General features: G+C 34.6%; 1 protein-coding gene across 3 annotated transcripts in view; it reads right to left on the reverse strand.

The window, feature by feature from the left end:
* LOC148175271 (cardioacceleratory peptide receptor-like) overlaps positions 1–26,277 on the reverse strand; it is a 44,560-nt gene that overhangs the window by 1,703 nt on the left and 16,580 nt on the right. For all 3 annotated transcript variants that reach the window (XM_088036696.1, XM_088036694.1, XM_088036695.1), the window contains exons 3-8: positions 9,568–9,706; positions 8,235–8,432; positions 3,913–4,008; positions 2,490–2,672; positions 2,075–2,203; positions 908–1,088 (exon numbers count right to left, since the gene is read on the reverse strand). In XM_088036696.1, coding sequence (XP_087892822.1) covers positions 908–1,088; positions 2,075–2,203; positions 2,490–2,672; positions 3,913–4,008; positions 8,235–8,432; positions 9,568–9,706 — 926 coding nt within the window. The remainder of the gene's footprint in view (positions 1–907; positions 1,089–2,074; positions 2,204–2,489; positions 2,673–3,912; positions 4,009–8,234; positions 8,433–9,567; positions 9,707–26,277) is intronic.

A 26,277-nucleotide genomic window follows, 5' to 3' on the forward strand; every position in this document is an offset into this window, starting at 1 on the left:
CGGTGGATGAAAAGTCGCTTCCCGTCATTTTGGAAGAAAATCGGGAAAAGAACGCTTCTCCTGAATATATCACGGTTTTAAACGAAGGGAACGAAGAACACGATCTGGAGGAAAGAAACAAGTCAAACCAACGAATTTACCCTTTTGGTGCAGGAACGAAAAGATGTTTTTTTAAGAGGTTTACTCGTACCCAGGTGAAGTTCATTCTCGCAGTGGTGCTTATTATAGTGGCTGTAATAATTTTTTATATTTTTATAAGGTATGCTATTTAGTTTTCCAACAGGACTAGCTTCACGCCAAATTAGACGGAAACGGGTTATCTGATCGGCAGTTCTTGCAAAATCTGTTAAGGCTTGATTATAGTTAATAAACCCAAGAAATTGTACCTCCATGATTACTGATCGTGTGTTTTAATTTACGTAAACGAGTAGAGTTTATAGTGATAATGATAATGGTAATAGGTTTAGACGGAATGACCTAAGTTGTAATGAGCTGCCATTTCATTAAAAATCCAATCTGGCTAGTCCTTCATAAATTAAATTAAAAAATGTATAAACAGAAAAAATGTTCATGCGCCTACATAAATTAAACGAGTAATAAAACCATCAACAGACCTTGTTTTTTTCTTGTAAAAAACCTAAAGAATTTTACTCCCGTTTATATTTAGCCCGCAATTTGTACCTCCTGTTACAAACCGCGATTTATTTTTACAAAATACCTATTTTAATACGCGGATGGACGACAATACGAAATAACATGGCTTTGAGTCATCGCGAAACTGTTCCAATTCCATATTTAACAAGCACAAATTATTACCATGTTTTTCTCGCTGCAATTAAAAAAAACAGAGGCCTAAAATAGTTGTCTAAAAATTGTAGGAGTAGAATTTAACATTCACGCAACTCACCGTAAATTTCTACACAAGTGTGTTGAGAAGAGGCAATAAATTACTGGATTGGCAGCTGAATTCAGCGGTGCCAGGCTTTGAATTAATGTAGCTATGGCAATATTTGTCTGAGTCTTCGGAATGTGGCCATACACTTGGAGCAAGTCGAATACTATATAGGGACTCCAGCAAAGCACGAACACTGCAAGCAAAGTCATTTTTTATTTTATTGATGTGGCAATAAAAGCAACATTAGCGAAAATCATTTATGTACCAGAGGCGAAAAAGTTGGCTACGAGGGGTCACTGGACTTTTTCGGTATTTTAACTGAAGTTTTCAAACTGTATTGTTTAGGGTTTATGAGCATTTCATTACTTGAATTACAGGTATTGATCAATTTTATCACAATATTTTTTCTTCGTAATAAGAAAACTTGTCACGGTAACTCAAAGAGAACACTAATCCAATTGATTCGAGTTGATTGAAAATGCAGGACGTCTCTTTTAGTTAAAAATTGCGTTAAACTTTTCAGACTATTGGCAATTTGTTTTTTTCCGTGACCTCCTTTTACCATTGAAACAAACTTTTCATTCTCTTACGGAATTTTCATAACAAATTGCATACTAAAATCATCTGCCTCTTTAGGAGGGTAATTTTTCATAGAGTTGTTTGGATGACGGACATGGTGTTTACCCACAGATCATCCATCTTCGAGTAAAAGAAATGAAAATAAAGAATGGATTAAGAGTGTCTCATTTAACGTGAAACGTTAATCTCTGCTTTAATGATGTATCGAATAAAACGTCGTTGAATTGGTCCTGTAATCGTTTGATATAGAACAGATTTCAAATTGCAAAAGTTTGCGTTGTAATTCAGTTAAATTTGCTTTTAATCCATCAGTTTGGATGAAAAATCGCTAAAATTTTGCGTTCTTTTCGCCTGATTCCCCCTTGAAGCAGAGTGTTGCATGACAAAAGTCAGTAAGCCCTAAAGCATGACCATTTCGTAGCCAGACGCAATCCGACCCTCTGGTGTAATTCAGTAGACACGGTAATTCCGACCTTCATAAAATACTCAGGTAACGGAGCAAAACGGCAATACAGTAAAAAGTAAGTGTCTGTTAACTATCTCAGATGATACAGCTGAAACAGTTATTAAGAGCTACTACTACAATTTGCCCCAACTCACCAAAAACGATAACAAAAGTCATTTTTACAGTCTTAATTTTTGCGCGAGGTATAATTCCTCTCGAGCTAGCACGACGACTGTCGTGTTCTTCATGGAAATGTCGAGGTAGCCTGTCACGATGATCCTCGCCTGAAAAGAACAAACAATTATTTTTCGCGCTTTTAATGAAGCCATCAATGTTGACGTTTTAGAGTGGCGGCTGTTTGTTGCTTTTCGTTTCGCGCAATAAAAAGCCAATTACAATGCACTAAAATATCTCGTAAAAATTTAATTATCGCCGTGCTCGGCGTTAAACTGCGATTCCTACTAAATTTCGGATGATGCAGGTCATGTCTGCTCATAAATTCACGGCGAGAGGAAAATCGGGGGCGTCATTATAGCACCGATCAATTCACTTTCATTTTAAAATACTTACTGTGGCGAATGGGGATGTGACCAACGGGTATCAGGAGCTTGCTCTTCGACCAAATGGTCCAAACAATGACGGCATAACAAGCACTGATGATAAGAGCAGGAAAAACAAAAAGCACGAGGGCGACAAGAGTCATATAAACCTTCCATTGCCAGGTTTGCATTTCTATCCAACATTGGGGTACATCTGAAAAGATTTTATTAACTCGTAAATTCACTACTTTCTCACAAAAGAATAACAATAAAAGACTAAAAAAGCTCGCTTTCCCGTATCCTATCATTCATCATAAACTATCATAAAAACGACCTAAACTTGGACAATAAATATCGGTATTTCGCTGCCTAAGATAACTTATCTTAACCGATCTTGCATGAATTTTTGTTTTAATTTAGACACTAAAAATACATTGTTGATTCAGGTCGCGTAGTTTTGTCTACAGAAATTAATTTTCTGCTTGCATAGTTCGGGTAACGATAATGAAATTAAATTAAACCAAACTAGATGTCTCCCTGGCATTCACTTTCATTGTGATATCGCAACAACTGAGTGTGAGTGTAATTACATAGTTTTTGATGTTTTATGTGCTCTCGCAGCTACTTACATTTAGTGGTTTAGAATAGCCCATTCGAATTAAATGTGGTAATAGATGTATGCATACGAAGGTAACTTACAGTGAAATATGGAGCGATTTGAATTTTAATGGCCTGCAAGTTTCCAAGCTGTTGCCTTTTTTAATTTCAGAGTCGCGATATAACAGCTCCAAAAAAGCAAAATTTAAAGTAATGACTTTGGCGCATCCACCATTTTTAAATTATCCTTAAAATTTCATTTTCAAATTTGTCTCATATTCACACGACTCGTAGTGGAATCAGAGACAAAGCGACAATCTTTCTACACGATTTGTCAAATTTAATACGACACAAATTGCCAACGAAATGTTCCCAGGGATTTGAACGTTGGAATTTTGATAGAGCGCTCATGTAACGTTTTTAAAATCACATATTTATTTCAAGTTGACCTGATTTACGCACTTTGCGAATTATTTTTATTAAAGGTTACAGTGACTGATATTTTAGTGTAAATCAACGAACGTGTGCACGTAAAATAATAAATATGATGTTTGTTTTAAGAGAAACAAAAATAGGACAGAGTACGGAGCATTAGAGCATCATTGAAATTTTTACGTCTATGAAACTCAAGGAGAAAGTATCATCTTTCAGTCATTAGGAAAATTACATTCATTAAAAAGGGAATCAAGACAACAGTTTAAAATATGATTAAAAGCTTTCTAAAGCTCTAATTTTAATTAAAACCGTTCCCTTGATACAGTTTGCTAAGCCTAAATAAGAAATATTATCTTAAGAACTAAAAAACTGACGTCTACCTCCATCATTTTTAATAAAATCAGATCACATTTCACTCTTACCTTCAATGGGCTTTTCTTCAAAAAGAAAAACTGTGGGTAAAGAAAACAAAACGCTGAGAATCCACGCCAAGATTACTAAAACCCTCGCACGCTTCCCTGGAAAGAAAAGACAAATAAATATCAACATTCTTTACGACTCCATAAATTTATACAACAAATACTCTTTTAAGCCAACATTTCAGTCTCATCTAAATAATCGAAAAATTTAATTTTCTACTTGTATACAGTAATTGAATTTTTCACTGTGTCGTTCGTGCGGGTTATGACATATCTCGTCGGAAAAACCGGGAAATTCTAAGACACTAAAATGAAGATTGAATGACATCGGGTTGGCTGAAACCCGACCTTAGAATACAGTCGTTAACTTGGCGAGGGCAAAAAGTGGATCATAACGCGGTGGTGGGATCAACAATTAAAGAGGATTTCGCTAGATTTATAGCTTGTAAATGTTGAGACAGTGCGCAAAAAGTAGCCAGTCAATGACATGGTGAAATTAATTTTTGTGGTGACCGGCAGCATTTTCATCACCAAAACAAGAAACTTGGCGAAACAAGATAATCTTACAATCATACAAGATAAACGTCACATTATGCATTTCCACAGTGTATTTATGTGTCATTATGGTAATGCAAGGAGCTGAATATTACCACCGACGTAGTAAAATGTTTGCATAATAATATGTCATTATACATTATGTAACGCGAGTGGTACTCTATTGTATAATTATTATTTCGATAGTATCGGGTGTCACAACTTCAGAAATTTATTTATTTATTAAAGGTTGGTATAAGAGAAATTTTTTAATGATTTTTTTTAATGAAAATCATTTTCTATATGTCCCAATTTTCTAGATTTTGCTAAATTGTTATTTTTAATATTCCATCGAAATTAATTAATTAAAAAAAAGTGTAGAACACTTTGGCCAAACTTTTTTCCACTTGGTAGTGTTAAAACGAAATAAATTGTTAAATTGCTGTCTAGCTTGTTTATTATGCATAAAGTAACTTTAAAGTAATAGGTAAGTACATACTCGTTTTATGCGAGATTTCTAGCAGAATTCAAAACTGTGCTAATTTTGTCCGTACGTCAACAAATAACTGGAGTTTAAAATTTTAGGTGTCGCCAGAAGGGCAAAATTTTGAAGCTTCGGAAATGTCGATGTCTCGGAATTGCGACAGATAAAAAGATACGGTTTTCTCTATCGTTTTTCTCGCATTTTTGTCGCTAAGAATTCGGTATTACACTTGCCAAATTTGAAAAAAATACAAGAACAAACCTGAGCTATTAGTACACATTTTGCGCAGAATTCAAAACTATATTATTTCTGTAAAAATGGATCTTCTTGGCCCGAGGGGTTGTTATAATTTTGTCAATTAAACCGTTATCTTTCGCTCAGAATCTCCTTAACTGTAAAAGTGGGATACAATTTTTTACTTTTAAAACTACTGGCGCAGTGTGAGGCGCTTCTTTTTATTACGGTCCGGAATTTGTATTTTTAGCGAAACTCTTTACAGCGTCGTTACGTCGGTTATCATCACAGAACGATCTACTCCATTGTCATAAAAATTAAGTGGCATCGTTGAAGCATCAATTTATTGTTGTTGTTATAAAAGAGTAATGAAAACTCGCAAAAGCAGTTTTTCCGAAGTAAATTTACATTCAAACATTACCTTTCAATGAATCCGAGTCTATTATATTTACCCGGAAGCGAGGTGTTGAGCTCTAAAACCCCATTAAAGACAATGATGAGGTATAAACTCCACCTAAATAATTCAGTGAAAAGCAACCCGAGCGACACTTTCCCTCGCATTACTCATGCAACCTTCGCTCTCCTGCCTGATTTAACCTCAACGAGGGTAGTTAATTGAATTTTTAGGGAAAATGACAAATTATCGAGTGAATTGGACCTATTGTGGTTATAACGAGTTGCCAACCCTCTTCTATCTAAAAATACGACTATTTCGTTTGATAATAATTTTAAACGAGAGCGGATTTAAAATTTGTTCCAATTTCTTGAAATGCTGACTTGTATCTTGACGTAAAATAAAATTACTTCAATTCTAGAAAACGTTTATGTTCGGTTCGTATGCAGTTTATTTAATTTGGTCAACGAGAAGATAGCTTCATTTTCTTACTTGGCGTATTGTTAAATAAACCGAACACGAAGTGTCGATGGTACAAAAGATGGAACCAAATTTGGAAAGGTCGAAGAACACCGGAGGTCATATGAAAATATACAAATGTTATATTTAGCGGTGAACTTTCACATGTTGGGCTGATGGTGAGCCAGATTTAAGATAGCCAAAATTCGAATAATTCCTTTTGAATGAGGTAACTTTGCGGTGAGAACAGGTTGGCGCCAATCGACATCAAAAATTCCCGACAAATTTTAACCAGAAACAGATTTTTCAATTTATAATTATTATTCACAAGACAGGTAATACATTACAAAGTCTTTGAGATCAAAGAAATTTAACGTTAGTCAAAAGCAGAGTTGTACTCAGGCACTATTGGAAAAAATGCTCATGTATTGAGGCCATTTGCAAGCACAGAATCTTCAGGAGGAGTTCAACTTGTCTGATCTGTAATTTGAAATAATTTGAAATTACACGTTCCTAACTGTGAAAAAAACTCAACAGCAATATCGACAATAAATTTTAACTGCAGACTTCTCAACCAAAATTCTCTATAATGACAGTAATTAGTCCGTGTTTTTGTAAGAAACCGCTCCGACGAATACAATTTGCCAAGTCATAAACGTTTCAGTTTTTGCCGTATGATGATATGATTCGTTCAAGCTTCAGTTTTTTCAGTAATGGCGGTGTTTTGCTGTTTTTTTGCTCATTTTTGATGTGGGTTATTATTTCTTACAATGAGACGTAATAAAGCCTAATGAAGTACTGCGTTTTTTTGGCTGCGACATAATTCACTCGATGAATAGAGAAATTCTACAAAGAGCAGATGTAAGGTAAAACTGAGAACAAAAAAGATGACGTTTATCTCCGTGATACGCCAACAGATGACGAAATTAGAATAAAGACGCAGGAAGGGAAAGGTGGAAAAGATACTAGCCACGCAGAGGTCAGCTGTAGTTTGACAAGAATAAGAAGCGAAATGAGTGTCAAAATACTTATTTTGATGAGGCAGCTCGCGACAATACAATTATTGATAAAATTAACAAAACAACAAAAAACCTCTCAAGTCTGTAGGCGTTGTGCCAACGGCTGAATCCTCAAGAATTTTAACAAGACTACACAATTAATCTTCATTACATTAAAAAATTAATAGTCCCCTACCTACATAGAGGCCCACGGCTAAAAGAAATTTTTATTGATATTGAAATTTACATAAAATTATAGTTCACTTTCATTCTGACTTGGAAATGTCAGATAATATTTTAACTGTTTTATGGTTAAATGCTTGCACCTGTAACAGCTTTACTTAATTTACATAAAAACTCTTCCCAAGCATCGTGTAAATTAGCAGATACTGAAAAATAAATAAAACCGTCAAAAAAATTATCAAACCCACTTTGAAGTAAAAGTGATCAAATGAGGTTGTGGCATTTCCATTTATTTTTTCACGAAACGAGGATTTAAAGTTGCTATGCGTAGAGGTAATTGTGTGGAATATTTTTGTGCTATTAAGCTGGCGTTTCCGGTTCATTAATTGAATTGTTGTGGCTAAAATTTGGAATTTACCAACTTTGGAACTTTTCGAACATTGTTAATATTTATAACGACTTTCATGGACCAATTAGTCAATTAATAACTAATTAAAATCTGATCAAGATAACGAAAAATTTATGAACAACAACCAAGTTAAATGTTACTAATTTTATGATAATTATTGTTAATTCTGACTTGAAATATAAAATTGTGTGTTGAAAAAACATTAGTTTTATGTCCAACCTGAATTTCCATGTTCCTTAAAAACACTAATTATAATAATTACAAGTTTCTTTAGTTTAATTTATCACTATCATCCTTGTTGTAAGATGCCAAATTAAAATAATTTATAACGATCTACCTGACGAGCATGCTTAAATTAAAAACTAATTAACAACTTTATTCGTCAAACTCTAATTGGAAGCAAGTTAAACCCAAACTAATTTCCTCAAACGAAAAACCGATACTTAAAAAGCCATTCACATACATCTCGGGAACGATTTTCGGAGACATTTATTGTACTTTTATATGTTGTTGGTGAATCGGAAAAACTTTAAACAAGCAGGTTGAATGTTCCTTGATGAGCGCCGATGTAAATTTCCCAGACAATCATAACACTGATCGTAAAACTTATCGGATGTCATAAATACTCACAACTCCCTGAGAAGTTCATAGGATGAGTGATGGCATCGTATCGGTCAATGGAAAGGGCAACGAGCACATAAGTTGAAGAATATGTGACCACGGCCTGGAGGAATCGGATTATTTTGCAGAGGACATTCCCAGCGTGCCACGCCACTGTTATCCTCCAAGCGATGTCTGTGGACACGTTAATTAAGCCCACTGCCAAATCTGAAACAAAGTTTGTCGATTCCAATTATATTGGAATTAAAGTTGGGGGCAGCGGACAAAGCGGCGATTAATATAAAGGGTTGTGGGGGTGGTTTTTTAATAAACGATCCAAAGGGAGGCACTAATTTATGGTTGCAGTGGAATTATTTACTCTGAAAATTGGTAATTTTTGTTTTCTAAACGATAAAATTCAGTTTTGCCCTAGATACTCCCTACGTGCCTAAAGCACCGGAGCCTCCGGAGTTTCCGGTTTTTGGGGTTCACATATCCTTCTCCGGAACCGATCGTTAAATTTTCATGGCACATGTTTGAAAAATCAGGCGCATCCACCATTTTTAAATGTCGTATTTTTATTTAATTCTCGGTCTGCAACGATCAGATTAGCAAATATTCCAATTTTTTGTGTTTAGACACAGGATAATTTATGTGAAAATCTTTTACCAAAGCCTATAAAGCACAAAACTACAAGTTTCTTTTGTGCTCTGGCTTAGCCACGATGTGGCTTTTAGAACCGCCATAAATCATCGCATTTTCATAAAACATTCTTCTTCCCAAGCAAAATTATTGCGTGGGCAATATTTCGAACCAAATTTATAGAAACACTTTTAACAGATCTTCAGTGATACTGTCGTAAATCGTGTTGAAATAACAATGGTGGCATCAAATTTAGTTATTGATAGTAAATTAACATTTCAAATTCTTGGAGCGAAATAAAACCAAGTGAAAACGTAGTTGAAGTTAAGCTTGCAGATTTGTACGATAGCAGCTTGTCAGCTTATCTGAAATCTAAGCACCACTTAAAACCAAATGCACTATCCAGGCAAGATTTACATCGTCTCCATCTGCGTTTTATTGTCTCCAATAAGTGTGCATTTCTTATAGAGTGCCAAGATGCAATTTTGGTGGATGCGCCCGGTTAATCGCCCCATTCTTTACGACTCCGAATAAATTGGAAGCGAACGACCAAAATCGATCCCTAACTAGTTTACAGCGTATCCTAAAACTATCCGAACAATAAAACTTGGCGTAACACAAAACTGATAGGACTATCCGAGGTATTTTACGACGACATTGTAAAATTAGCAAAGGATGGGACCACCACAGGTTAAGGTAACAGAAAGAAACGAAGACTTACCAGCAATAGCAAGCTGTCTGATGAAGAAGTTCATTCTGGACTTTCGTGTTTTTTTGCTTACGACAAGGGCCACGAGCACTGCAGAATTGCCTAAGACGATCACAGTAAACAGCACCCAAAGTACGGTGAACTGCTCGGCCTGGAACAACAGATAACTTCTTAACACACTTAGTTAATGTACTGAAAACTTCACCTGAGCTTTAATTTAAATTACCACGAGTCGCTAAGTCTCGATTAAGACACTCTAAAAACTTTTTTTAATTACATTCGGAATTAGGTAACAGACGGCAATTTCCTGAGGAAGTATTTACACAGGGAAATATTTAAGTTAGTCATTTGAATAACAAAACTTGGTAATAATGTAACCACCTACGTGTGAGTGAAACTTCCAAATCGGATTTTATGACTTTTGAGCGTCGGCGGAACTTTGCTGAAATGATATAATTGCGACTGTGACATGTTAAGTTTCCGACAACCAAGGGATTAAATTTCATCAAACTGAAAATTTAATATAAATGAAGGCGAGAAATTTGAAAAGAATGTAGTTGCAGCAAAACTTTATATTCTATCTATAAACTCTCCATAAACCTTTTTCTTTATCGGGAGCCCCTAAATCCCCAAAGCTGCCACCGCATCAAACCCTCCTAGCTATTCTTATAACAAAATAAGTCAGGTGCAGAAATTTAGCAATTCCTAGTGTTATGGGGCTCACAGCTGCGCCCATGTAATTGTTATAGCCCTCGCGCCATAAATCCACCTCTTTTAAAGCTCCTAACTTTCCTAATAAGTTAACCTGATGTTTAGAGGCGCCTCCGGAGCAGATATCCAACAATCACATTCGAAATTAATTAGATCGAAAATCCCTTCCATCGTCAAAAAGTCTTTCGCAACTTTAACCTGATTGACTTGTTTGTTTCCTAACAAATTTCCTTGTCAAAAACTGACCCTGCTAAACCGAAGGAACAAAGCTTGAAATATCAGATTCAGTCGTAAATCGAGGAAATGTTGACTGAAATACAGTTTAATGTCGCGGAAAGATAGCCTCACAAATTTTATTACTCAAATGTGCGTTGACGGTTCTTCGGAGATAATCGCTGATTTTTTAAGTGGAATAATTTAAAGTCATTGATTCTGGAGCAATTAGGCCATGGGTAATCTTAAGGACACGAACGAGTTCTTCCTTGATGTCTCGGCTTTCGGGTGAATTCACCGCAAGAAATCGAAATGACCGGTTCTTAGCTAGTTCAAATACTTGAAGCGAACAACGCGAGTTGAAAGCTTTTTGTTGACTTTAAAATTAGGTTTATTGCTTAGTACATGCAGAAGATGGGAGAAGGAGGTTCACGACGAAGAAAACAAAGTGGAACGGGATCATGATTTCTTGATTCGATAGGTTTCGGGTTTCTAGGACGCTTATGAATTTGTAGTTGTAAAAAACAATGCACAGTTTTTGCTCCTTCAGACTTTTCCGAATTTAATAATCCTGTCTAATAATTCAGCGCCATAGAATTCACCACATGAATGTGACGCAGTTATAAAACGAAGATAATTACCAAAGAGCCAGAATTTAATGGCAGGTTGGGCATATGTTCGAGCTATAATAATAACTGTTTCAATCTAGAATTTGCAAACAACTTTGTAGTATGGCCCTTGGCGACAATAATCATTTGAATATTTCATAAAATGGAGTAATTAATATGGTTAAATCAATTTTGTCATTATCTCGCTTCCGCGGTTTTAAAGAGACCGAACCAGTTGAAGTTTATTTGTTTTATAAAGTAGTGAAAAAAGCTAAATTACGAAGGCTGTAATTAAATTGTTCCGGCTAATTGCTGTATTCCAATATGACTCCACTTGTCGTCATGTCAATTTTAATATCGCAATAATTACAGTTCAAAGCTGAAATGCAATATAAAATAAATTAATCGCTTTACATTTTCCTGAAACACATTTTCGCTTATTAATAAGATGAAAGCACGTTAAACTTAATCAAATAAATCGCCTGTCATTCACTGGCTTCATGTAAGTTGCAAAGTTGTCAAATTAAATTATCGGCAATCTCCTTAAGTGATCGAGAGATCATTAAAGCAGTTGGAAGTTCATCAAAGACAAAGTACGAAGTGATTAAAATAGCCCCCACTAATAAGACTTAACTTGCGGTGACAAACTACACATTTAATGAAGTTCTGGTTCAGTTAATGAGCTGGAAAACACCAAAACGATCAAAGGGGTAATTAATTTGTATAATGGTTGAATTTTTATTCGAGCATTGAGCTCGAATTCTTCTTCATTTTAAGTAGTTGAAAGCTGAGATGCAGTCAGGGAGCATTTTTCTAGTTTATCGAGAGTACTTTTATTTGACGTCGTTTATCACAGGGAACAATTACTCTATTTATAAAAAGTTTAGAAAATCTTGGAAAGCGGAGAAGCTATAATAGCTCTTACGACGTGAACAAATTGAGGAATGCCCAGACGAATTTTGGGTGATATGACTTGTATGCAAAAAAGATCGGATGCTGACACTTGGGGTTGTTTAGCTACTGGAAGCTGGAGAAATCGCCGTCAACGTCAGATGATGGGGTTTTCGTTTTTTGACGGCCTAGATAAATGGGGGAGGGAATCGTTATGATAATTCGGAGATATGTTTATTAATCATACTTTCCGCCGGGGAAAATTAAGTAAAAAAGGCAAAGGAAGTCATTTGTGTGTTAATTAGATATTACTGTCATCGCAATACGAGAATGTATTTCGAGCTTGAGCACAAAAAACCTGTCCTATAACCACTAAAACGCCCATTCACAAAAACCCCCATAATGATTTAACGAATTAAGCCTAAGCTCGATTTTGTGCTTATGAAATCGTGCTTTGCCTCCATAAGTGTTTTTTTCTCTTAACGAAGAGAAACATCAAATGCCAACTCACATTCACTCCCATATCAAACAGTAATTTCTACTCGCAACCAAGCCAAAAAACGTTGTTAATAACGAGAAGTCCGTTTTCATACGAATGCTAATGTAACGAGTACAAAAACCTACAAATTCACTTTACTAACTCGAGTCCTAACTTCTTGCACGCATTAAGCTGCCTTTATTGTTGGCGTACGTATTTGAATTTTATGCCACCATTGAACGCCACTTAGATAACAACCTATTGAAAGTTTAGGGGTAGTTTTTTTACTGTTGAAACAACCCATAACTTTGTTTATAGCGATCAATGCGAAACGATAAAAGCGATTAAAAGCGCGGCCACATTTACAAAATTGTGTCAGAACCGTTAGCGAAACCTTTAAAGTTATTAATTGTAAGTTTCCAGTTCCATTCAATGATCTGAAGACAGACATTAAACAATTCGAGTTTTTGCCGTTCGACTCAATAACGCCAAGAGACAGGTATTATATCCAAAAAGGAAAGTTCGTATTAAATAGAGGAAAAAAATGTTGTTATTTAGAGCTTAGAGGCTCGACTTCAAAGAACTTCACAATACCTTCAAATAGAACTGTTTAATTTTAAATTTCAATTTTTAGCGGTACTAAACTTCAATTTCCTGCGGGACTGGCAAGTCCCAGATGAATATTTAAATTTTGATTTGTAAATTGCTAACAAATCGAATTCACGTTTTTGCACATTCGATCGTAATTTAAAATGTGCCTCACGACAAAATCAAAATGGGATACGTCAACAAACGTGAAAAGTTCTTAAAATTCGTTCTATTTAATATTGTTTCCGTCACTTCGCTTTATTTATGGACGACGATATGTGATATATCAACTGTCAGGTCCACTCAATAATTTCCTTTTGTTTTGTATTCACATTAAAAGTGGCGGAAAATCATAAGGTTATCGCTCCGTCCCGATTTTTTAACAAAGGAAAAGGCAATTCCCATCCAAAATTTAAATGAGCAAACATGTCCACAATGAAATATGACATTCGATGTAAAATCCCCTCAGGAAAAATAAATAAATAAAAACGCCACTGTTAGATAATGGAAAAGTGGCGAAGGAAGAGATTAGAAGTGTACCCATGAGAATCATGGACTGCAAAGCGACAGACAATAACAGAAAAACTGATCGGGAGTCCGTTTTGTTTTCCTAGTAAATGAATTTTTTCGCGCGGTTTCGATATTATTTATTGGAAGTATTAGCAAAAAACCAACACTTTTCTAAATAAAAAAATGAGATTTATTGCCCGCCAAGGTGGCTTAGACGATTTATTGGTTAGTATAAGTGTCAATAAATGTAGAAGCACAAGAAAGCAAAAACACAAGAGTAAATCACAGTTGCAATTTATTTCCCGCAGAAGTTATCAGCGAAATGCGGCATTTACTAGACGCGCTCACTTTTTCTAAACAATTGAAATTCAAGAAGTTTCCGCAAAACTGGCGGAGCGTTTCCGCACGCATTGATTAGTGGTTGGCAATTTTGGCGAGATTCTCCAATCTCCAATCAATATCACTTTTGGCGATGTCGGGCTTCATTTAACTCAACTAATTCGCTGCATTAAACTGGGAGAAAATCGATAATTATTGGTCTTAAAGAGAGTTGGAGGCTTTGGAATCATGATAGAACATTGTATCTCAAGGGTGGTGTAAGCCTATTACCCTGAAGTGGAGATTAGTGCATTTTTCCGCAACCAAACTCTGATTGAATGTGGCGTCGTACCTGGAAACCAATCAAAATAGAAAATTATTTATTGCACATGATTTACATGTTGCAGTCATTAATTTAAATAATCGATTTCACCAATCGGAAAGAGATTAGAATATAAATGACTCCACCTCTCTCTTTTGTGCCCCTCTCATGGTCCCACCCATTTGTGTGACAAACTTGGCGTTCTAACGACAATTTCTCTTCTGATAAATTAATCGTTTGTCGGGGAAAAATTGCAATTAATTTGTTTGAAACAAATTGGAGCTCGGAAATAAATGCTCGGAAACTTGTTGCTTCAAACCCAAAACTTGCCAACTTTTTTCTTGATTTGGTGTTTAGAAGTTGTATTGGTAGTATTGCGCTTTACATTCCACATCTCTGGCTAGTGTTGATGTAACAGGGCTACCAACAGATTTGAAATTCTAGAGACGTCTCTAAATTTTTGTTCCACCTCCAACCCCATAATTTTTCTTATAATGCAAAGAACCAGAAAGCTTCGGTTTCTTTTCTGAGTATCCAGCAACACCAAAATTGCATCTAGCTGTCGTATAGCTCGCTTTGTAGTATAAAAGCAAGTATTGTTGGAAGAAAAGCGGATATGAAGCTTTCTCTCCCGCAAAACCTCAACCGAATATGATAATTTCGTTTAAGACCTTTCAATTCCAGTCGAACTGTTTTAGTTTGTAAAAGTGATCCCTTTGTATGTCAAGCATCTCGCAGAATTCTGATCGACTTCAGACAGAAGTTTATTGATTTTATGCCTACAAAGATACTGAATTCAGCCACAACTACACCCATGCGATGAAGTATAAAAAATCGAACAATAAAAGCCGGTTATGGCTTCTGTGGTTATTTCTCTTATTCCATATAATGTATGAGTCATTATTAAAAGAATGCTGGAGACATATCTGGGAGTAAATTCGCCACTACGTTCAAAGATATATCAAGATAAACGCTTTGTATGTATCTTTTTTATAGCTTTTGGAGTTTGGCAAAGCTTGCTCTTGAAGGCGATATGTCATATCGTGCTCAGGATCGTCTGTGGGCATAAAGGTGATAAATACCATCACCAGAGGCCGATACGCAATTTTAACACAACTTTTTATTAGAAACTATTTTTCAGTTAATCCGCAGGTATCTCGTAAAAGCAAAAATAACGTTATGATTTAGTGATACAGATTCCGAGATTAAAGTGTGTGTGTTCCGAAATTATCGAGCGTTTGTTTGTTCTAGATTTACCCCGTTCGAAAAAATCTGGAGTAATAAATATAAATCCCAAGTGCGTAAAAATAAATTGCCCCAACTGTATTTTATTTAGTCCCTTCTCCTTTAAGACTGTTTTTATTCAGTAATGAGTTATTGTTATTCTTAATCAATAACAGTCTTGCAGATTTATCGTCTTACGAAATTTATGCGAGCCCTTTATGCGGCAACACGCTTGTTTTGAGCAAAAGATATGTGATAATTAAAAGCTGTCTTCTGCATTAGTTTCAGGTTGTAGCGTGAAAGTTCAATTTACGTGAAAAACCTCTTACAACCAAATTGTTTAAAAGGATCCCTCACATTACTCCTGTATTACCCGTAGCTATAATTAGGTCAGTGGCGTAACTGAGGGAGATCACGCGGATTTCAAGCCCTTCTCTCCCTTTCAACGAGTACTTGGAGATCTCCAAAAAATGAGATTTCACAACGGCCGTTGAACTCAATTGATATCCGTTTTATGACAAAAATAATAAACGTTAGCTCCACCGAAACAAAGACAATTCAGATCGAGCAGCGTCTCATAACTAACATTGTAAAATGGTGGATTAGAACGAGTGTTGGGGGATTTTGGGTCAGTTTCTATGCTAAACCGTATTGTAGTGTTCTCGTCACATATTATCAATTTTTCAAATGTGATCCGGAACGATCTTTTTGCACTTTGTATGCAGAGGAGGATGTTTACTTTTCGATTGGGTTTTTATTTTCTTCGAACGTGGGTTTTATTGTTTTTGGGGAAATTAACGAGGAGCTCACAAAATCATGGGTGCGAAAATAACTAGGAGGTTATTAATAGTAAAATTAGTAGTAATGAAAATTCCCCACGTCTTTAATGTTCCATTATTGTACATCTTACGGTAATAACCTCTCCCCTTTTCATCAATTTTGTCCTTTTCAGTCCTTAATTAGCAATTATTGCATTAACATCCCATCGTGAATTTTTTCATCCTCTTCGTAACAACTTCCTTTCTTTAAAGGGACGCCATAAAATTCAAATAAGCAATTAGCAAGTGCAATGAACCCGAAAACATCTCGTCTAGTCAACTAAATCTATTTTGATTTTCTACAATGCCGAAATTTTAATATAAATTGGATCCGTTGGTTTGTGGGTTATCCTAATTTATGCTTTGAACAAAGAACACTTCTACTTCCTGCGACAAAACCGTTTCCATCGAATCCACTCTCCGAAAGTTTTTTTAGTTGTCTGTCTGCTTTCTATTTCGTACAGAATAAAAACTGTTTACAACCATCTTTTTACCACTTTCATTGCACAGACGACAGATTATCATCCAAGGAACAAAGGGGATTATTACTAACGCAGAATTCAGAGAGCTTTGAGCTACGCTAATAAGCTGCGATATTTACAATTAATGCAGGTCGTAAAATATAAGGTAAACTTCCGAACAAAATATTTATAGTGAAATACTGAAACGTAGAAAATCAGAAAGTTCCAAACAAATCACCGCAATCCAACTTCCTTAGAAGCTAATAATGAAAAAACTAACTTTCCGTCCAGAAAAAGTATCCAATACGTTTCTGTATCGATTGCGTTTAATAAAGCTTCTCGCACATTATCGCACAATCGACCAATTACAGATTACAGACCGACTTGATTTCCCATGATGGAACATTTCCTGGTGTTAGCAGATGACGGTCGCGATAAAGTCGTACTGATTAAATCAGAACTTAAAAGGAACATATGGTTTGACATAAGACGGAGACCTGCTGCTAAAACCTGTACATAAATTTGCATGTAAAAGTGTGATGCTCACAAACAACTCCACAAAATTGCAACGTTTAATCTTGATGCCTCCAAAGTCTTGTTGACTTTGTGTGTTTTTTTACAGGGGCTTTGATCCACTCTGAATCTGTTTACTTCGATTTGTAGTTTGTTTGATGGCGATTTTAAATCTCTGATATGATTTGGATGTTTTTTAGCTAGCTTCACAGAATCCTTTGATTAACGAGATCGAGTTATTTTCACCTACAAAGTGACCTAGGCTAAACTAAAATTACAATGCTCAAAGGATTATTGTGATTTGTAAGCCATTCGAGTGTTAAGACCGTTAATAACTTGTAGTTAAACTAATGTTGAGGGAGTTTTCAACGCATTCGGGTTCTGTCACAGACATGAACCCAAAAAAAGGACAAGAGCTGAGTCATTTTATCTGCAAAAATATCTTATGATATTTACGTGAGTTTATTCCGAAGAGGCTACAATGCAAATTCTACGATGAGGTTGTTTGTACTTTGCAAAAGAAATAACTCAATACTTGTTGACATTTTGAGATGATGTAAGAGCGTTTCTGGGTTACTTCTGTATTTCGCAAGTGATAGATAACAATACCAAGTCTACAGATTTTTATTCCGAGATTTTTCTTTCTGAAACTTTTCCGCATATTTTACAACTAATCTCAAAGCATCCCAGGCCTGAAATTAAATGACATAGTTTACATTCTAATTGCTTTCTAGTTTTCACACGTTTACGAGACAAAAAATGACATTAAAATCTTAAACGACAATTTTTAAAGCTTATGACATTAATGTTCGTTAATTTGAATCCATAAACAGAGAACTAAGTAATAAAGACGTGGAATTATGTTTCCGAATCGCTGTTTTATGTTTTTTTAACATTCTTTATACCTCATCAGAGCTACTTAATCAAATTAGGTAAATTAGCTCCAATAAAACAATATGGTCCATTTGAATTAATTAGAAATTTCATTAATTTAACATCTAAATTCTTGCTTCATGGAACTGAAACTTTCAGATTTTTGATTACGAAGAATTGATTTCGACTTCGACTCTATTATTACCGGCAAATGACAGCCCAAAAACCGATACGATCGTTTTTTTGACTGTTACAAATAAGTCTAATGAGTACCTTCATTATGGTTCACAAAAGGATTGCCCCATTGTTCTAAAGAAATACCATTGCCTCTAACATTTCAATAGATCATTGTAACGGCTCGTTACGATCCAAACTGTAGCAGTTATGGTTTTGTGCTCCTTTCCTTTGAATAATTAGCGTGATTTGCAGAAATTAGAATTCTGCTAAAACGCGTCAATTTTTCGAATGCTGTGGCTACGTTTAATCAAACACAAAACAGTTAATTTCAAATTTCTCTAAATCCACCTTAATTAGCACTGTTTGTTCGATAAGCTAGTTAACATAAAGTAGGCGCCATTTATATTCAAATCCCACTAATTCCCTCATATATATGGACATCTGCATGACACGTAAAATGTTCATGTTTGGCGTTAAAAAACTCGAATGGAAATGTCGCTAGAGTCGTATTCCGATGAGAATACTTTTTTAAGCTCCCAGTTCTTCGGAGGTCTATACATTATAACTAGGGAAATCGAAACGATCTGCATTGTAGATGGAATATTTTATTCATGAAGTATCTATAACCGACGAACCGCAAAATGCAAACGCAGCTCCAATAATTGGGGTTTAGATAGCGGAGTAGAAGATAGATTTTTTCTTGGTCGTTTCGCTAATTATCGGGACCCACTCAAAAATGATAACTCCACCTCGACTGTCCAAAAATTATCCACTGAAAGCCGATCCAATATATCTCAACACAAAACGGTAGCTGAATACAAGACTAAACTAACGACGTGGATTGGACGTTCGTTGATCGTATCTATCGAGATTGATTTCTGATCCCTTTCCATTCCCATTAATAGTTTCCTTTCAGGCTTCCGAATTTTGACCGGAAATGACATCAGATTTCAGATGTATTGATTTAAAGTGAACACGCCGATAATGTAATGTTTCGGAAAAAAAGCAGTCAAAACCATAGTTTTTCTAGAAGATCCCAGACCAAGCACATTTCGCGGAGGAAATTGCAGCCTATTTACAAACCGATGTCTGTATTACGGTTATGATTCTGAACAGGATGCGTATAGAATATCACGCAACAAGAATTACGCACGCAGTGAAGTAAATTCATGACTAAAATTATGCCAAATTTTTGATATCGATATCTCGCTTATTTTTTAGAGTAAATTTAAGTTATACATATACAAATTTAAGTTATTATACATCAGTGAACGCAGAATATTACGCAGATTTCAAATCTGGGATTTAAATTCAGATCCGACAACAAATAACTGAGTTATGGCCGATCAAAGTTTCGGATAGTTGATTTTCATATTTTCTCATTTTTCGTAATTTCTAAAGTTAAATATCTCGGAAACTAACTTGAGATATTGAGATGCGGTATGCGCCATCGTTTTTCTCGGCTCATTTTACGTTAGAAAAAAAGCTTAAAAGCCCAAAATTCGATAGCGACTCAAACGATGAAAATTTTTCATTTTTTTTAATTTTTGGTCATAACTCGCAAACTATTTATCCTATAGATCTCAAATTTGGCCAGTAGATAGATTTTAAGCTCCTCTTTCGACTGATATATAATTCAATGCTATTAAACGTCATTTTCATTTTGAAAACATTGGTTGAAAATTACCCTAAAATGATGTTTTCAAAACAGTTTTTGGCCAATACCTCGTTTATTTATTAAGCAAACTCAACAAATTTGGGTCTCATTTTACGCAGAATTTCACGCTGAATCCAAAAATATGGTAATTTTTTAAAATTTGTCAATAAATAACGGAGTTATGGCGGTTTGAAATTTTGGGTTGTCGCCAGAGGGTCAAATTTTCGAAGGTGTGAAACAATTCATGCTCGATATCTCGGAAATTATTCCAGATATTGGAATGCGGTTTGCGGTATCGTTTTTCTCGCGATTTTTTACATAAGAAATCGTTTTTAGATTTTCCAATAGTCGAAATTTGCAAATTTTCGCGAAAATTCATGATTAAAACTATACCAGATTTCTCATATCGATATCTCGCTTATTTTTTAGAGTAAACTTGAGTTATTATACATCAGTGAACGCAGAATATTACGCAGATTCCAAATCTGGGATTTAAATTCAGATCCGACAACAAATAACTGAGTTATGGCCGATCAAAATTTCGGATAGTTGATTTTCATTTTTTCTCATTTTTCCCAATTTTCAAAGTGAAATATCTCGGAAACTATTAGAGATATTGAGATGCGGTTTGCGCCATCGTTTTTCTCGGCTCATTTTACGTTAGAAAAAGGGCTTAAAATCCCAAAATTCGATAGTCGGTTTTTCGCGAAAAAAAATTGCGACTCAAACGATGAAAATTTTTCATTTTTTTTTATTTTTGGTCATAACTCGCAAACTATTTATCCTATAGATCTCAAATTTGGCCAGTAGATAGATTTTAAGCTCCTCTTTCGACTGATATATAATTCAATGCTATTAAACGTCATTTTCATTTTGAAAACATTCATTGAAAATTACCCTAAAATGATGTTTTCAAAGCAGTTTTTGGCCAATACCTCGTTTATTTATTAAGCAAACTCAACAAATTTGGGTCTCATTTTACGCAGAATTTCACGCTGAATACAAAAATATGGTAATTTTTCACAATTTGTCAATAAATAACGGAGTTATGGCCGTTTGAAATTTTGGGTTGTCGCCAGAGGGTCAAATTTTCGAAGGTTCGAAACAATTCATGCTCGATATCTCGGAAACTATTCCAGATATTGGAATGCGGTTTGCGGTATCGTTTTTCTCGCGATTTTTTACATAAGAAATCGTTTTTAGATTTTCCAATAGTCGAAATTTGCAAATTTTTGCGAAAATTCATGATTAAAACTATACCAGATTTCTCATATCGATATCTCGCTTATTTTTTAGAGTAAACTTGAGTTATTATACATCAGTGAACGCAGAATTTTACGCAGATTCCAAATCTGGGATTTAAATTCAGATCCGACAACAAATAACTGAGTTATGGCCGATCAAAGTTTCGGATAGTTGATTTTCAATTTTTCTCATTTTTCCCAATTTTCAAAGTTAAATATCTCGGAAACTATTAGAGATATTGAGATGCGGTTTGCGCCATCGTTTTTCTCGGCTCATTTTACGTTAGAAAAAGGGCTTAAAATCCCAAAATTCGATAGTCGGTTTTTCGCGAAAAAAAATTGCGACTCAAACGATGAAAATTTTTCATTTTTTTTAATTTTTGGTCATAACTCGCAAACTATTTATCCTATAGATCTCAAATTTGGCCAGTAGATAGATTTTAAGCTCCTCTTTCGACTGATATATAATTCAATGCTATTAAACGTCATTTTCATTTTGAAAACATTCATTGAAAATTACCCTAAAATGATGTTTTCAAAGCAGTTTTTGGCCAATACCTCGTTTATTTATTAAGCAAACTCAACAAATTTGGGTCTCATTTTACGCAGAATTTCACGCTGAATCCAAAAATATGATAATTTTTTAAAATTTGTCAATAAATAACGGAGTTATGGCCGTTTGAAATTTTGGGTTGTCGCCAGAGGGTCAAATTTTCGAAGGTTCGAAACAATTCATGCTCGATATCTCGGAAACTATTCCAGATATTGGAATGCGGTTTGCGGTATCGTTTTTCTCGCGATTTTTTACATAAGAAATCGTTTTTATATTTTCCAATAGTCGAAATTTGCAAATTTTTGCGAAAATTCATGATTAAAACTATACCAGATTTCTCATATCGATATCTCGCTTATTTTTTAGAGTAAACTTGAGTTATTATACATCAGTGAACGCAGAATTTAACGCAGATTCCAAATCTGGGATTTAAATTCAGATCCGACAACAAATAACTGAGTTATGGCTGATCAAAGTTTCGGATAGTTGATTTTCAATTTTTCTCATTTTTCCCAATTTTCAAAGTTAAATATCTCGGAAACTATTAGAGATATTGAGATGCGGTTTGCGCCATCGTTTTTCTCGGCTCATTTTACGTAATAACAAGGGCTTTAAAGCCCAAAATTCGATAGTCAATTTTTCGCGAAAAAAAATTGCGACTCAAACGATGAAAATTTTTCATTTTTTTAAATTTTTGGCCATAACTCGCAAACTATTTATCCTATAGATCTCAAATTTGCCCAGTAGATAGATTTTAAGCTCCTCTTTCGACTGATATATAATTCAATGCTATTAAACGTCATTTTCATTTTGAAAACATTCATTGAAAATTACCCTAAAATGATGTTTTCAAAACAGTTTTTGGCCAATACCTCGTTTATTTATTAAGCAAACTCAACAAATTTGGGTCTCATTTTACGCAGAATTTCACGCTGAATCCAAAAATATGATAATTTTTCACAATTTGTCAATAAATAACGGAGTTATGGCCGTTTGAAATTTTGGGTTGTCGCCAGAGGGTCAAATTTTCGAAGGTTCGAAACAATTCATGCTCGATATCTCGGAAACTATTCCAGATATTGGAATGCGGTTTGCGGTATCGTTTTTCTCGCGATTTTTTACATAAGAAATCGTTTTTAGATTTTCCAATAGTCGAAATTTGCAAATTTTCGCGAAAATTCATGATTAAAACTATACCAGATTTCTCATATCGATAGCTCGCTTATTTTTTAGAGTAAACTTGAGTTATTATACATCAGTGAACGCAGAATATTACGCAGATTCCAAATCTGGGATTTAAATTCAGATCCGACAACAAATAACTGAGTTATGGCCGATCAAAGTTTCGGATAGTTGATTTTCATTTTTTCTCATTTTTCCCAATTTTCAAAGTTAAATATCTCGGAAACTATTGGAGATATTGAGATGCGGTTTGCGCCATCGTTTTTCTCGGCTCATTTTACGTTAGAAAAAGGGCTTAAAATCCCAAAATTCGATAGTCGGTTTTTCGCGAAAAAAAATTGCGACTCAAACGATGAAAATTTTTCATTTTTTTTAATTTTTGGTCATAACTCGCAAACTATTTATCCTATAGATCTCAAATTTGGCCAGTAGATAGATTTTAAGCTCCTCTTTCGACTGATATATAATTCAATGCTATTAAACGTCATTTTCATTTTGAAAACATTCATTGAAAATTACCCTAAAATGATGTTTTCAAAACAGTTTTTGGCCAATACCTCGTTTATTTATTAAGCAAACTCAACAAATTTGGGTCTCATTTTACGCAGAATTTCACGCTGAATCCAAAAATATGATAATTTTTTAAAATTTGTCAATAAATAACGGAGTTATGGCCGTTTGAAATTTTGGGTTGTCGCCAGAGGGTCAAATTTTCGAAGGTTCGAAACAATTCATGCTCGATATCTCGGAAACTATTCCAGATATTGGAATGCGGTTTGCGGTATCGTTTTTCTCGCGATTTTTTACATAAGAAATCGTTTTTAGATTTTCTAATAGTCGAAATTTGCAAATTTTCGCGAAAATTCATGATTAAAACTATACCAGATTTCTCATATCGATATCTCGCTTATTTTTTAGAGTAAACTTGAGTTATTATACATCAGTGAACGCAGAATTTTACGCAGATTCCAAATCTGGGATTTAAATTCAGATCCGACAACAAATAACTGAGTTATGGCCGATCAAAGTTTCGGATAGTTGATTTTCATTTTTTCTCATTTTTCCCAATTTTCAAAGTGAAATATCTCGGAAACTATTACAGATATTGAGATGCGGTTTGCGCCATCGTTTTTCTCGGCTCATTTTACGTAATAACAAGGGCTTTAAAGCCCAAAATTCGATAGTCAATTTTTCGCGAAAAAAAATTGCGACTCAAACGATGAAAATTTTTCATTTTTTTAAATTTTTGGCCATAACTTGCAAACTATTTATCCTATAGATCTCAAATTTGCCCAGTAGATAGATTTTAAGCTCCTCTTTCGACTGATATATAATTCAATGCTATTAAACGTCATTTTCATTTTGAAAACATTGGTTGAAAATTACCCTAAAATGATGTTTTCAAAACAGTTTTTGGCCAATACCTCGTTTATTTATTAAGCAAACTCAACAAATTTGGGTCTCATTTTACGCAGAATTTCACGCTGAATCCAAAAATATGATAATTTTTCACAATTTGTCAATAAATAACGGAGTTATGGCCGTTTGAAATTTTGGGTTGTCGCCAGAGGGTCAAATTTTCGAAGGTTCGAAACAATTCATGCTCGATATCTCGGAAACTATTCCAGATATTGGAATGCGGTTTGCGGTATCGTTTTTCTCGCGATTTTTTACATAAGAAATCGTTTTTAGATTTTCTAATAGTCGAAATTTGCAAATTTTCGCGAAAATTCATGATTAAAACTATACCAGATTTCTCATATCGATATCTCGCTTATTTTTTAGAGTAAACTTGAGTTATTATACATCAGTGAACGCAGAATTTTACGCAGATTCCAAATCTGGGATTTAAATTCAGATCCGACAACAAATAACTGAGTTATGGCCGATCAAAATTTCGGATAGTTGATTTTCATTTTTTCTCATTTTTCCCAATTTTCAAAGTGAAATATCTCGGAAACTATTACAGATATTGAGATGCGGTTTGCGCCATCGTTTTTCTCGGCTCATTTTACGTAATAACAAGGGCTTTAAAGCCCAAAATTCGATAGTCAATTTTTCGCGAAAAAAAATTGCGACTCAAACGATGAAAATTTTTCATTTTTTTAAATTTTTGGCCATAACTTGCAAACTATTTATCCTATAGATCTCAAATTTGCCCAGTAGATAGATTTTAAGCTCCTCTTTCGACTGATATATAATTCAATGCTATTAAACGTCATTTTCATTTTGAAAACATTGGTTGAAAATTACCCTAAAATGATGTTTTCAAAACAGTTTTTGGCCAATACCTCGTTTATTTATTAAGCAAACTCAACAAATTTGGGTCTCATTTTACGCAGAATTTCACGCTGAATCCAAAAATATGATAATTTTTCACAATTTGTCAATAAATAACGGAGTTATGGCCGTTTGAAATTTTGGGTTGTCGCCAGAGGGTCAAATTTTCGAAGGTGTGAAACAATTCATGCTCGATATCTCGGAAATTATTCCAGATATTGGAATGCGGTTTGCGGTATCGTTTTTCTCGCGATTTTTTACATAAGAAATCGTTTTTAGATTTTCCAATAGTCGAAATTTGCAAATTTTCGCGAAAATTCATGATTAAAACTATACCAGATTTCTCATATCGATATCTCGCTTATTTTTTAGAGTAAACTTGAGTTATTATACATCAGTGAACGCAGAATTTTACGCAGATTCCAAATCTGGGATTTAAATTCAGATCCGACAACAAATAACTGAGTTATGGCTGATCAAAGTTTCGGATAGTTGATTTTCATTTTTTCTCATTTTTCCCAATTTTCAAAGTTAAATATCTCGGGAACTATTGGAGATATTGAGATGCGGTTTGCGCCATCGTTTTTCTCGGCTCACTTTACGTTAGAAAAAGGGCTTTAAAGCCCAAAATTCGATAGTCAATTTTTCGCGAAAAAAAATTGCGACTCAAACGATGAAAATTTTTCATTTTTTTAAATTTTTGGCCATAACTCGCAAACTATTTATCCTATAGATCTCAAATTTGCCCAGTAGATAGATTTTAAGCTCCTCTTTCGACTGATATATAATTCAATGCTATTAAACGTCATTTTCATTTTGAAAACATTTATTGAAAATTACCCTAAAATGATGTTTTCAAAACAGTTTTTGGCCAATACCTCGTTTATTTATTAAGCAAACTCAACAAATTTGGGTCTCATTTTACGCAGAATTTCACGCTGAATCCAAAAATATGATAATTTTTCACAATTTGTCAATAAATAACGGAGTTATGGCCGTTTGAAATTTTGGGTTGTCGCCAGAGGGTCAAATTTATGACGGTTCAAAACAATTCGTGCTCGATATCTCGGAAACTCTTTCAGATATTGAAATGCGGTTTGC

This window comes from Gnatocerus cornutus, chromosome 5 (genome assembly GCF_029298725.1).
Source record: "Gnatocerus cornutus isolate USDA-ARS CGAHR chromosome 5, icGnaCorn1.1, whole genome shotgun sequence".
Lineage (NCBI taxonomy): Eukaryota > Metazoa > Arthropoda > Insecta > Coleoptera > Tenebrionidae > Gnatocerus > Gnatocerus cornutus.